Here is a 13,868-nt window from a genome sequence, read left to right on the forward strand (position 1 = left end):
GCAAGCTCGCAAGAGACAGAATAATTTTTCAGCGTGCCGGCCATAAGTACAACCTCCTTGAGACGTAGCGAGTTATTAACGAGGAGAAAGAAAGGCAATTGTGAAACCTCTTTGCCTTTAGCAGAACTGTACAAAACCGCTTATTCCCAAGGGGAATCTAATTAGAGGGTAGGGGCCAAGCTGGGGAGGGATAGAGGCCAAGGTTGAGCTGGGCGGCCCCAGTGACTGGTTCAGGAGGAGGGCTGTGTGGAGGAACACCTTCATTCATAGCGCCACAGAGGGTCCCGGGAACCTGGATGCGAATCCGGCAGCTTGGCTTTGCCAAAAAATAGAAGAGAAAATAGTTGGGCTTGCTAGTTCATGCCTGCCACCCCAAGGCTTGGGAGGTTGGGACAGGAGGGTTGTCAAGAGTTTGAGGCTGGGACTGGGCTGCACAGTGAGGTGCCTTGTGTTTAGATCTTGTTTTGTCAATGACTCCCCATGCAACCAAAAAGGAGTTTGAACTCCTGATCCTCCTGTTTCAGTTTGCATGGTGGTGCTGAGGATTGAACCCAGGACCTCACACAAGCTAGGCAAGCACTTAAGCAACTGAGCTGCGTCTCCAGGATGCATAGTGAGCTTCAGGCCTGTGTGGGAACAGAGTGAGACCTTGTCCCAAGAAGGAAAGTCAAGGAACATCCCCCGAGTTACACACCTGTGCCTGGCTGACGAAGGTCTGGCAGTGCCGGTGAGGCTGTCCCCATCGGTCCCGCCACCCAAGGCATCTACTACCATATGTGTCCTTGTTCAGGATGCTGCTTCGTCCATTATCGGCAAATGCAGCCTCAGTCCACAGAGACAGAGTCATCTGCATCAGCCCGAGTGTGTTCTGCAGTTTCCATGGTCTGTTCAATACCCTCAGTTCACAAAGGGCGAGATGACCAGAGGTCTGGGTTTAAGTCCCGCCTCAGCCACTAGTAGCTGTGTGCTCTTGGGTAAGTCCCAGCCCCTTCCTCACTCTCAGCTTTGGAATGAGGTTGGCCTTGGGTGCCCACAGGGTCCTGACACAGTTATAGGTGCACAGCTTGACACTTGCAGAGCGTCTCGGCCGCCCAGTTTCAGTTTGTCTTCACATAGTAGCCGCCAGCTCTCTCTCGCCCTCTGCCCACAACTCCTTCAGTGAGAGCATTTTGTCCATGTTCAAAAATACCCAGAAGCAAGGATTTTGTCCACTGAGAACCTGTATGTATTTGGAGTTTGCCACCTCCTGGTATCTTAATGCCACTTCCCTACAATGGCTGGCCACATTGCTTGTTTGAACAAGATTCAGCTACCTGAGCTCAGAATAGTAATCGCCACAGGTTGCAAGTAACAGGTTTATCTGTCTGTCTATCTGTCTATATTATCTGAGACATATCAACCTAGAAATGGAATAGCCAACAGGGGCAGACTGGACTTTAAGTCCCTCAGCAGCCCATTTACAGAGCTGTTTAGGTCTACTGAGAGTCCAGGGGATGTGAAAGTCCCTAGGTCAAGGGGACTATTCAGCAATCATGATGAAGACACCGTGTTTGCAGGGGGACAGAAGAGAACTGCACATCTGGGTACAAATGAGGACCGGATGGATGGTCTACATGTTGGTTCCCAGGGCTTAGGTCCTCAGCCCTCTTGGAGCAGTCAGCAGGGACCAGGCAGGTGGCTAGTGCCACATAAATCAATCTCTAATGAGATTCTTGTGCAAGGAGATGCTAACAGACTGGCCAACAATCACACTGGCTTAAATAGCAAACTGCCGTGGGCATCTGCTGGGGCCTCGCAAGTTAGGGCGCCCAATTGGATATGGAGGATCATTCACTCATTCATTCATTCATTCATGACCATAGGCCACCTCCTCTCCTGGGCATCAGGAATAAAGCAATGAGCAAAACAGAAATGAATATACATCGTCAGTCTGTGACGACATACACCCCTGTGGGTTCTCCAAATCGTTGAACCACAGAGTTGGTGTGGGATAGGTGCAGTTCTGGCTTCAGTGTTTTTAGAGTCTCTCTTGATTGGATGACAGTTATTTGCCCTGGAAAATATTAGGAATGCCTCTGATTGCAGAACACAAAGGGGAAGTCGGGGGTGGGGGGGGTGAAGAGTGGGGACTTAGGTCAGAGCCTAGATGGAGAGGAGGGGGCGTGTCCAGAAAGGGGGGCCTGTAGGCTGGGGTCTGTGGGACGTGGTTAAGAGAGCAGGGGACAGCCAAGAGTCCTGTGATGCAGGCAGGGTCACATCAGGTGGCAGGAGCAGGCTTAGGGTGGTTTTCAGGCTCTCTGGTCCTCTCCATCATCACAGAGGGGAGGAGAGCTGTAAGTCTCCATGGCCCTACCCTCTCCACAGTGCAGACAGCCTTGTCTTGTGGGTTGCTGCAGAGCCCTGTCCCTGAGTGGCTCTCAAAGCTGACAGTGACCAGCCCTCCCAGGTGACACTGGGGAGGGATCTAGGCTACAAATACGCCTTCTTAGGCACCACTCATAGACCCACCAGGTGATCCCCACATGGGAAGCTTGGTGGGGGGAGGGCGTTGCTGCTGCACAGCCTGCTGGCTGGATGTAGTCTTAGCTCTGGGGGTCTTCCCCAGCTTTTAACCCAGACCTTGCATCTTACCACCGGCTCAGATCTCCTCGCCTTTCTGAGTGTCCCCCAAGGACTCCTGATTGCCCTGTCCATACGCGGACTGAAGATTCTAACGACCTCGTGAACTGCTGGGACATCTCAGATCAAAGCTGGCCCTTAATCAACAGCCACCTCCTTCCCTCTGTTGTGCCATTAGGGACAGACAGGAAGCAGAGAAGGCAGTCGGCTGGCTGCTCAACAGGCCCACACTGTCACTTCTGCAAATCAGTTTCCCCAGCTCTAAAAATGAGTATCCCCCACTCAGAGCATCAGAGAGGTCAGATGTTAGGATCCATACGAAGATGTGAGCACCCAGAGGGGCTATCTAATCTCGCCCCTTCTTAGCGGGAAGAGGCAGGATCATGGGGACATTTCACCTAGTCCCAGTACAGTGTGTCAGAGCCAGCTGCCCATGCCCTCCTGACTATGTCCCCTGGTGTCACTCTGTGGGTCCTCACAGCCAGGCAGCTCCAAGGGAACTCAGCTCCAGTTCTAGGTTGATCTTTCTCTTCCAGGCATCGTGGCTTTCCCAGGATGGGGTGGGAGAAGACTGGCAAAGGCCAGGGGCACAGACAGAAGTTCTGACTCTCCCTTGCCCTGATGGGGGCAAGACACAGCTCCCACTCTCTCAGCTGCCAACCAGCACTGCAGTATCGGGACCTGGTTTCAGGCCAGCGTCTGCTCTGGACCAAGCCTTGCAGGGCAGGGGCGTCTGCCGACTGTAAGACGCAACTGTAATTAAGAAATAAGCCGCCTCGCCCAGCACCTCCACAATCATTTGGCTAAGTAACTAGCATGGTCCAATGCCTCAGAAATCACCATTAGAGTACGCTCCTTAGGGCCATAAAATTTCTCGTTTTCTGCCTCTCGTCAGCCTCCCCCGCCATCTTCGCCTTGCTTTATTTACACATTCGTCCTCAAACAATGGCAATAAACTCTTTCCCAGAGTGTTGCAAATCAGAAATTTGTCCACATTTTTCCACCACCTTCCACTGTGGCCCTGCTCTGCCTGGGAACAGCCCAGCCAGGCCAGCTGGAGAGGGCTGGGCAGCCTGGATTGATGGAGGGTTGTCTCCACCCCCACCTCCACCTCTGCCAGGGGAAGAGGTTGTTGGAGAGAAGGCAGGAGGGGAGGGGGCAGATTCAGAGGAGAGAGGCCAGTGACCAGCAGGATGCAAGGGGCCTCTAGGACTAGGACTAGGAGGAGAGAGAGAGAGAGAGAGAGAGAGAGAGAGAGAGAGAGAGAGACAGAGAGACAGAGAGAGACAGGGGGAAGGGGAGGGAAGGGGAAGGGAGAGGAGGGAAAGCCTACCCCTTCCATCCTCTTGAGAGGAAGAGGGTTTAGGAAAAAGATAAAACAGAGTTGGTCCCAGACAGCTTGTGAGGGAAAAGCCCTTCATGTCCCATGCAGAAAACATGATTTTAGGGTGTCCTTTGACCCACACTGACCCCTCCTCCAGTAACTTAATATCCAGACCCCTCTGGAACTTCAACTCCCACTGATCTGCAGTCCTTTCTAGGGTAACAGTCAGCCCTACTGTGTGCTGAGCACACTGTCCCAGGGCTTTGCTGAGTGATGAATAAACCCCAGTTCCAATTCCCAGCACTCACACAGTGGCTAACAACTGTCTGTAACTCTAGTTCCAGGGGATCTGATGCTTTTTCCACAGGCATTGAACACATGTGGAACACAGGCATACATGTAGACAAAACTCAAGCACATTAAAAAAAAAAACCCTAAAGGTGCATTTGTAAAACTGTGCATAGGGCCAGAGACGTAGCTCAGGTGGTAGAGTGCTTGTCTAGCACACAGGAAGCCCTGGGTTCCATCCCCAGCACTGCATAAACCAGATGGGCTGGGACATGCCTCTAACTTAGCACTTGTGTCTCAAGTGTTTGTGTGTGAGTGTGAATATGTCATTGCGGAAGCCCCACAACTCACCCAGATAATGGGACTAACCCATGGAAATGTTCACAGAAAAGTCTTTGGGCTGATTTAAAAAAAATAAACCTAGATGGGGACCTTGAAGTTTCACCAACTCACTATGTGACCTTTGTTGAGTCTCAACCACCTCTCTGAGTCCCATTTCCCCATCTTTGAGAAGAAGGGGTTCTCCTGCGTGTCTAAAATCAACCTAAGAAGGATCCCGGGGAGGAAGCTACAACTTGGGCATGAGCTCGCTCTCTCTCTCTCTCTCTCTCTCTCTTTCTCTCTCTCTCTCTCCTGTGTGTGTGTACACCCATGCATATGCAAACGTGTGCTCATGTGTGTAGAGAACCAGAGAACAAGCTCAGATGTCCTTCCTCGGGTGCTGTCTGCCTCTGTTTTGAGACAGGGTCTCCCAGAGGCCTAGATTGCCCCATGTAGACTAGGTCTGCTGGCCTGTGAGTCCCAGACCTTCTCCTGTCTCAGTCACTCCATGGCTGGAATGACAAGGCTGTGCATGACACCTGGCTCTTACATGGGCTCCAGGGATCAAACTCAGGCTTGCCAACCAAGCAGGCTCCCAGGTTCTCTGTCAGTTTTTGTTTTCCGAATGGGTAAGGTCTGTGGCTTCTGTATTTAGCTGGTGGCTGCAGACTCGTCCATTCTATTTTTGAGACAGGGTCTCATTAGGTAGCAGTGGCTGACTTTGAACTCACTACGTAGCCCAGGCTGGCCTCGAACTCACAGAGATCCACCTACCTCTGCCTCCTGAGTGATGGGACTAAAGGCACAAGTAACACTCCTGGGGCTAGAGCCTGAGGCTGCCAGTCTTCTCTACCAAGCGAGATGAAAAGAAGGGTCTGGGATGGTGGCTCGCTGAGTTGGTCACCTCGGACTCTGTCACACACAGGTCTGGAAGCTCAGCCTGGGATTCCATTCCCTCACAGCGGTTTCCCTCTGCTTAGCTTCCCTCCACACTGTCATCAGTGATCCTTGTCATCAATGACAAGTCTAGCAGTATCCGTGGCCTGAGCCACCAACTCTGGTTCCTCCCATTTCCCTGGCACCCTTGTCAGCTTTGGTTGCGTTGATTGACCATACTCTCTCAGAACTAAGAAGGCAAGAAATGGTGTCCTGGGCTCTACTCTACCCAACACTGGCCATTGCTCTCTCTTATTGATTGACTAATGCCAATTTTAAAAATTGTTTATTAATATAGGTAGTTGGTGTCAGTCAATTATTGGAATAACCCGAGGAAGGGACAGGGAGATGGCTCAGTTGGGAAAACACTTGCTTTGCAGGCAGGGGGAATCGAGTTTGAGCCCCGGGAACCACTTAAAAAGCCAGGCGCTGTGACACACGCTTGTAATCTCAGCGCTGAGGAGGTTGAGACAGGCACATCCCTGGAAACCCACTGGCCAACCAGCCTGGACTACTCATTGAGTTCTAGGCCAATCAGAGACCCTGTCTCAAACAAAAAGTGGGAAGTGCCTGAGGAATGACCGCCACATTTCCTCATGCCCACTCTCCCACCCCCGGAAGTGCATGAACCTCTGAGTGTGACATACATTGAAATAACCCGAGGAAGAAGAGGACAAAACAGTGTTCTTAAAGCCACAGTTAGAGTGGAAAGTTTTGGAGTTCAGCTCCAGTTAGGGCAGGTTTGCTCCTGTCTCCAAGGTGCTCAGATTCTCCCATACATCTGTCACACCTCCCCACACACCACGTTAGCCACATGGAACAACAGGTTAAAGAGACTGAGTAGGAAAGGTCCCCAGGACCCTTGACCTTCTGCCTTCAGGCAGATAAACCATAGTTTTGAGCTCTGGACCCAGGCGCAACCCTGGTGAAGGCGTTTCCCACGTAGGACACCTGACTCCCACACATGACAGATGCTTGGTTCCCAGGTCAGTGCGGGAGAAAGAACACTAGGTCCACCCTGGAAAACATGACTGAATTCTGATTACACAGTAGTGTCCAAGCAGGGCTACTTCCTTCTTCCTGGATCCGCCCCTTCCTGTCAGGAATGTATAGACAGTGCCCTCTAATGTCCAAGGACAGTACTGAGCTCTTAGCACAGGATCATGTTCAAACTGTCCCACATGGACCCCACGTTTTCTGATACAAATGATCCCTCCCAGAGAAACCGGGTCTCGAAAAAACAAAAGACAAAATAAAACAAAAATAAATAAACAAAAATAAATGATCCCTCCAAGGCTCAGAATTTGAAAGTACAATCTCAAGGAGACTGGGGACTTCCTACCTGAGAAGGAGTTTTGTCGAGTTGTGGGTAGATGTTCCCAGAGAGGCTACTTCTTGTCTCTTGTTGGATTAGGAGATTGAAACATCAAAAGACTGGGGATCCGGGATCCTGTTTGCATCTGCCCCTCACCAGTGCCCCCACCTCTAGAGGAACCTCTAAGGAAGCGAGGGTTCTAACAGCCTGCTGTCTGGTTCTGGGTCACAGGTGTCCTTCAGACCTGAAGGGGTGGGTATCCTACCCTCTGACAGACCAGAGTCCCCTGGAGAAGTAGGAGCTAGCCCTGCTGGACTGGCGCATTTTACACACCTCCCTAGACATGGGGTAGATCTCACAGAGCTCCTGGGCTAGCCTGGGCTCAGGCTGTGGAAGAGCCTAGAGGAGAAACACCACCACCACTGCCTTCTTGACTGTGGCTGTGGGCACATCCCCCAGACTCACTGGAAAAGTTGGGTCCCCAGTATGAGATGGTTCCACACAAGAGTCCAAAGAATCCTGTGTGGGCCAGCAGCTAGTATCTGGCTGTTTTGCCCACTTCCAGCCTTCCTGGGCCTGGCTAGTTAGCCACAGGCTTCATGAGTGAACCAGGCCAGGGGGCCATGATGAGACAGAGGGCACAGCCCAGGATGGGTGGAAAGGGCAGACTTGGGCAGGACAGAGGGCTGGGGCCTGAAGCTGAGTTGCTTGGTGCTAGGCTGAGTGCTAAAGATGAATATGGGTAGAAGAAGTGGGCAGGATTGGGGTGCTGGGTTAGAAGAGGTGGGCAGGATTGAGGTACTTCATCTCCGGGCAGGAGTCCCTAAGTGTCCGTGAATCACACGTAAAGAGGTGGGCAGGAATGGGGTGCTGGGATAGAAGAAATGGGTGGGAATGGGGTGCTGGGATAGAAAAGATGGACAGGAATGGGGTGCTGGGATAGAAGAGGGGCAGGATTGGGGTGCTTCATCTCTTGTCAGGAGTCCCCCAGTCTCTGAATCACTTAAGGCCAGTTCCTGCAGACTAGCCTGGCCTGTGAACACCTGGTGAGCCAGTTACGGCTGAGCACTTTGCACAGAGGGAACGAAAGGACAGGCCACCACTAGGCTGGCGGCCCCCAGCTGAGCTGTAAATGACTTTTCCATTTGCAGAGGCCTGCGCCCAGGCCTGCTTGGTATTCAGGGACACTGGGCCCACACTCGCCAGCTCTCGGCTCTGCCCGAATTACTTGATTAAAACGCATATCAACTATTATGTGATTCGTTTCTCGGCCACAGCTCCACACTAGGGCCTATGTTAAACTGTAATAACAGGGAGGGGAGGAGGAGGGAGAGGGTGCAGGGAACGGGGCTGGGAGGGCTTCTGTGTTGGGGTGCGGAGTAGAGACCCTCCCTGTGCTTCTTGGCTAGTGTTGGCTTACACTGCCTGGGGGTGAGGAGGCCTTGGGAGGTGTGTAGCTTCAAAAACCATCACTACCGGCTCAGGACTTCTCCAGCCAGAAAGAGGAGGGAAAGGTTGGGGGGAAGGCGGAGCAGCCACTGTGATTTCATGGCGGGGGGGGGGGGGGGGGGCTTCTCAGAGAAGCTGCCATGGCAGGTGTCCACCACCAGGTGTGAAGTCAGGGTCCTTGGCTTTTGGTCCAGCTTCACTGCTCCAGGGCACCACTGGGCACCTGTGAAATGGGCCAACCTCGTCTTCTGGCATTCCAACTGATCAGAACAATGATTTTGTGTTAGCAGTGTGAAGGGTCTGCAGCAGCCTGCATGGCAGTGGGTGCGGCAGGATGCCAGACTTCAAAAGGCACTTGAGATTGCTCTGCCAGGCTGTGAGCATTGGTGCTGCTATCCTGAGTGCCTGCTGTGTGCCAGGCACCATCTGTATCATAGGCACGGTGGACCTGCTGGCCTAGCAGAAGACCCATACACAGACATGGATGGCCACTGTCTCCAGAGACTTAAGACATGACTGCGTATGTGTGTGTTGGAGGATGGGATGTACGTAGGGACCAGACATCAATCTTGGTGCTGTTTCCCCAGGAGCTGTCTATTGGGACAGGGTATCTCACTAGGACCTAGGGCTGACCAGTTGAGTCGGGATAGCTGGCCAGTGACCCCCAGAGGTTCATTTGTTTCTGCCTCTCCTGTGCTGAGATTACAGGTGCACACCTCTCCCTGGCTCTTTATGTGGTAGCTGGGGATTGAAATCAGGTCCTCACACTTGTGTGTGCAGTGAGCACTTGGCCATGAAGTCATCTCCCAGCCCTTCATCCCTGTTTTCTGATGGTTGAGACTTAAGACCCCCTTGCCTCAAAATGGTGCTGAAATCTACCTGGTCTGGCTCCTTGATGGAGGATCACCCACTGTGAGGGGTTTTACTGGATAAGCAGGCTCCATCTCACAGCAAGGACATGGCTGTGAGAGAGGCAGGAGGTGGCCCTACGTAAGTGATGAGCATCATTGGGAGCCTTGTATGAGGGAGTGTAGAGTCTGGACACACGGATGATAGATGGTTAGTAGAGTCACTGGTTTACAGAGACTTCTTGCCATAGCCCAGTACTTGGTGATGGCTTCCTGGGATGGGATGGACTCTAATAAAATACCCCAAAGAAGGCAGAGGCAGAAATGGTGTGGCTGGGGAGGTTTTGGTAACCAATCCCAGTGACTTTCCAGTCTTCATTTGTCTTTCACTGTCAGCCTGAGCTAGGCTATCCTGGGATAGGTTATCCTTGTCTCCCACCATCAGACTGGGCGAGGCTATCCTGGGCTAAGCTATTCTGTGATAGGCTATCCTTGTCTCCCACCATCAGCCTGAGCTAGGCTATCCTGGGATAGGCTATCCTGGGCTTTGACAAACCCAACATCTCTGGTCCCTGAACTATCTTCAGATTTCCCTGACTTTTGCAGGTCATGTAGCAATCTTAATGTCTGTCATCTGTCTGTCCATGCAAACATTCCCTGGATACAATACTTCCCACCTTGGACTAGGAAGTCCCAGCACAGGAGTGATGCCTCCTTCATCAGACCAGAAGCTTCCTAAAATAGTCTGCTTCTCCCTATAAGATTGGAGGCCCCAACTTAGAGACCGTTCTTCCTTGCTTGGCATGGGCCTCCTGTTCCTCTAAGCAGAGAACCAAAGAGGGCTCCTTACTGTCCCTTTCCTTTTTAATTGGTGCTTGGTTCAATTGCATCCCCAGCTGCAGGGAAGGAGGAAGGTAGGAGTAACAACTGGCCAGGATCCGCTCCCTCCTGCCCACCCCAAATCTGCCGATTATTTAATGAGTGCTTTTCCGTGTCTACTTTCCCTACAATCTCTCTCCCCAGGCTCGATGCCCAGGCTACCAACTTTCCCCGCCCAGAGGACTCAGCTGTAGTCTGCAGAGCTACCAGCACACTTAGTCTTGTTGATTAGTCTAACTCAGAAGGTGAAGGGTTCCTAGGGGTAAAGAAGTGGGTACTGAGAAAGTGGGGTACAAGGAACTGAATCAAGGGCACTGAGGGGTGACATAGAGACTCTTCGTGTCCCTTCTCTAGACTCTCTGCTCCTCCCCTCCCCCCTTTTCTATCATCTTTACTATCATCATAATAATGACAATCCTACCTGTGCACTTTCTGTCCCAAATCACCCCCTGTCTACTTTTTTTTCTGTTCCCTAAGCCATTGGGGTAGGGGTGGGTATGCACTAATTTATTTCATCCTCTCTTTCCAATTGAGAAAGCCAAGAGAGAAAGTGACTCTCCAAAGGCACACGAAAGAGAATGTCAGAGACCTGGGTCCAGTTCTCAGGTCCCAACTGGACCAGAGTTGTCCCAGGAGTCCTCAGACACCCAAACTATCTCCCAACTACTCCTCTCCACAGGAATGAAGAAACTTAGACTTTGGGCTGTATGGCCTCCTTCGAGTGAGTCCAAACCTTATTTGGCCCTGTTTTTAAAGGACTCAATAGAGCAGGCATCACAGCTCTGTCAAATAAGGCTGCATAGAGAAGGCTGCAGCAATGGCTACAGGAATGGTTGCAGCAATGGCTGCAGGAATGACTGCATAGAGAAGGCTGCAGGAATGGCTGTATAGAGAAGGCTGCAGGAATGGCTGCATAAAGATGGCTGCAGGTCCCCTGGGATGGGCCAGAGAGTTGGAAACTGAAGTCACAAGTAGGCTGCAGCCTTGGTCTCTTAAGAACTCTTTGGATCTCTGTGGGCAGTGGGATAGACAGGTTCTCCTCAGTATCCAGAGGGTTGTTATGGCAACGCTTCATCCCAGAGGACCAGTTCTCTCAAACAGCAGGAGCCTGTGGGCCCTGCTTTGCTGTCCTCAGTTTGGGCTTGGGTTTGGTGCCTCGAGATACACAAAGCTCCACGGGTCCTGGCTTACTAAGGAGGGGAGGGGCAGGGAGTCAGGGAGGAAGTCGATGGTCTGTTCAGAAGGCTGCAATCTGAAAGCAGGGAGAGAAGAGTGAGGGAGGGGCAAGAGTCTGGCCATGGTACAGCACCTTGGGTTTCAGCCCTCAGGGAGGGGCAAGAGTCTGGCCATGGTACAGCACCTTGGATTTCAGCCCTCAGCTGGCAGGATGGTCTCTGCCCACAATTTTGTTCCTGACAGTCCTGATTGCCATCTACCTCGCCAGTGTCTGAGTTCTGAATTCAGGGTAACGTGGAGGAATATTCCCTGGAGCCTGATCTTGTCGTGCCTGTTTGCTCCCCTGACTTAACTGCTCTCCTAGTCCCCATCAGGACACTGAGATCACTGGTGTGTCTGGCTCTGAGCCCAATGTGGGCTGGGAAGGGAACCCCAGGGTGCCATGTGTGTTGGGAAGGGAGCCCCAGGGTGCCATGTGTGCCCACCTTTGATGCTCTCATCAGAGCTAGGGTGGGTGGGCAGCTTGCAGGCTGTCTAGAGAAGGGCAGAGGAAGGGTTGACTCTGACTTTATGTGGCTACCCTTTGGCTCTCTGACCGTGGAGTATAGTGTCACAATTAGACACAGCCTGGCAGTGGTCGTTAAATTACAGAGATGAGTCCCCAGTGAACAAGATAAAGTGGTAGAGGGAAGAGGTGGGGAGGAATCCGGGCCAAGTCAGGGCATTGGCCAAGACTCTTCCCCTCCCTGTGCCGCCTGTCTCATGGCTGTGGACACAGCCTTTTGGCAAAAAGATCTCTGTACTTTGACTCACGGGGCCTTTGGCACCCCTCTTTCCTCAGCCTGGCATGACTTCAAAATTGCTGTTTTGTTGTTGTTGTTGTTGTTGTTGTTGTTGTTGTTGTTGTTCTCAGTGTGTTGTGAGTCGGGGTGGAGGGGGAGGAGGAAGGGCCTAGATTCTTGTGTAGCCAATCCCAGGGGCATCTGAGTGTGTGCTGGTATGTAGGTCAGAGAGGAGAGTATAGACTAACTGCAGTGTAGACACTTGCCCAGAGATTTTGGACACTTCAGCCTGCCTTTCTATGACTGTTTCTCCATTGAGAGTGTGAGCAGGCAGCCTCTGAGTCTCTCTAGCTTGCCCTAGGCTGAGTGCTCTAGGCACAGAGTATAGTTCCCCCCACCCCCGTACGCTTGGCCTCTACAGAAGCATGGTAGGTGCTGAGTAAATGGTCCATAAATGAATGAATAAGTGAGAGAATGGATGGACAAATGGACAGAAAATCTCCATAGATCCCAATGGCATAGCAAAGTACAGGGAAAGATGAAGGAAGGGTAAAAAGAGGGAGAGACAGGACTGGTTCAGTTGCTTCTCATTGGCTCCACCAGGCCAGAAAAGGGCAGGAGGCTCAGGGCCGCTCGTGGGGATGCAAGGCCAGCTCTGTTCCCCAAGTCTTAGCCCCAACCGCTGGAACAACTGAGCAAGCGAGTTTTTGGTGTTTTGTTTTTCTGTTTTTTTGAGACAGAGTTTCTCTGTGTAGCTTTGACCGTCCTGAAACTTGCTCTATAGATCAGGTTGGCCTTGAACTCACAGAGATCTGCCTGCCTCTGCCTCCCCAGTGCTGGAATTAAAGGGGCGAGCCACCACTGCCTGGCTGATCAAGCCATTTCTGTAGTCCCCTCCCCAGCTGGACTCAGAGCTCAGCCGGCCTGATAGCCCCTTCCTGAATAAGCCTGGCCCCAGACTCCCGCGTGCGCGCACACACACACACGCATGCACACACACACGCATGTACACACATGTGAGACCAAAGCCTTTACCTTGCATGTTTTCCCCAAAGGTGGAGTTGCTCCATGCTTACTGGTTTATGCTTTCCTACTTTGCTTAAAGGCAGGCTTACTGACAGTGCCATAAAACACAACCAACCACTCCTGCCTCAGAGCTTATCATCCTTTGAGGAATTTTCAAATTTTATTTTACATTTATTTATTTTGTAGGAGGGATTTGTGCATACTTGCAAGTGGGTTCTCTCCTTTCACCATATGGTTTCCAGGGACTTGAATTCCAGGTAGTGTTTATGCCACCTTTACCCCCAGAGTTTTGAGAAATGTATTTAATCAAGTCTTATGTCAGGGGCTTCGATGTCGGTGAAGATAATCAAAGTGCCCAGCTGGAGGGGACTGGCTTTAAAAGCAGGGGGAATGGTTGGGCAGGAGTGTTTCCCCAGTCTCCCGGGCTGGGCATGGAGGTTATCTCCCATTCTTTATTGCTAAGCCCTGATGTGGTAAGCAGCCTTTTTCCGTTAGGAGAGACTGGATCCCCAGGGAGGGCAGTGTTCAGAGAAAGACATAGGCATGACCCCGTGCCCACTGTGTCGCCTGGCTGCAGGGAATCGCCTGGATGAGGGCTCAGATGTGGAGTCAGAACCCGACCTCCCGCTGAAGCGCAAGCAGCGTCGCAGCCGGACCACATTCACTGCCGAGCAGCTGGAGGAACTGGAAAAGGCCTTTGAGAGGACCCACTACCCGGACATCTATACCCGAGAGGAGCTGGCCCAGAGGACCAAACTCACGGAGGCACGCGTCCAGGTAAGGAGAATTGGATGCTTGCTGGAGCCCGAGGATAGGGTGGAGAAGGTACTGAGGGCAGGTTCCGAGTGTAGTGCTTGCTCCAGGAGTGCTGGAGCCAGAGACTGGGGTGGCAGGGGTACTGTGAG

At 52.1% G+C, this 13,868-nt stretch overlaps 1 protein-coding gene across 2 annotated transcripts in view; it reads left to right on the top strand.

Annotated features, from left to right (window-relative positions):
• Pax7 (paired box 7) overlaps window positions 1–13,868 on the top strand; it is a 90,627-nt gene that overhangs the window by 35,066 nt on the left and 41,693 nt on the right. For both annotated transcript variants that reach the window (XM_041652716.1, XM_041652717.1), the window contains exon 5: window positions 13,541–13,740. In XM_041652716.1, the coding sequence (XP_041508650.1) occupies window positions 13,541–13,740 (200 nt within the window). The remainder of the gene's footprint in view (window positions 1–13,540; window positions 13,741–13,868) is intronic.

This window comes from Microtus oregoni, unplaced genomic scaffold, assembly GCF_018167655.1.
Source record: "Microtus oregoni isolate MIOR12 unplaced genomic scaffold, Mior012 000005F_ref0000423, whole genome shotgun sequence".
In the NCBI taxonomy this organism is placed as follows: Eukaryota; Metazoa; Chordata; class Mammalia; order Rodentia; family Cricetidae; genus Microtus; species Microtus oregoni.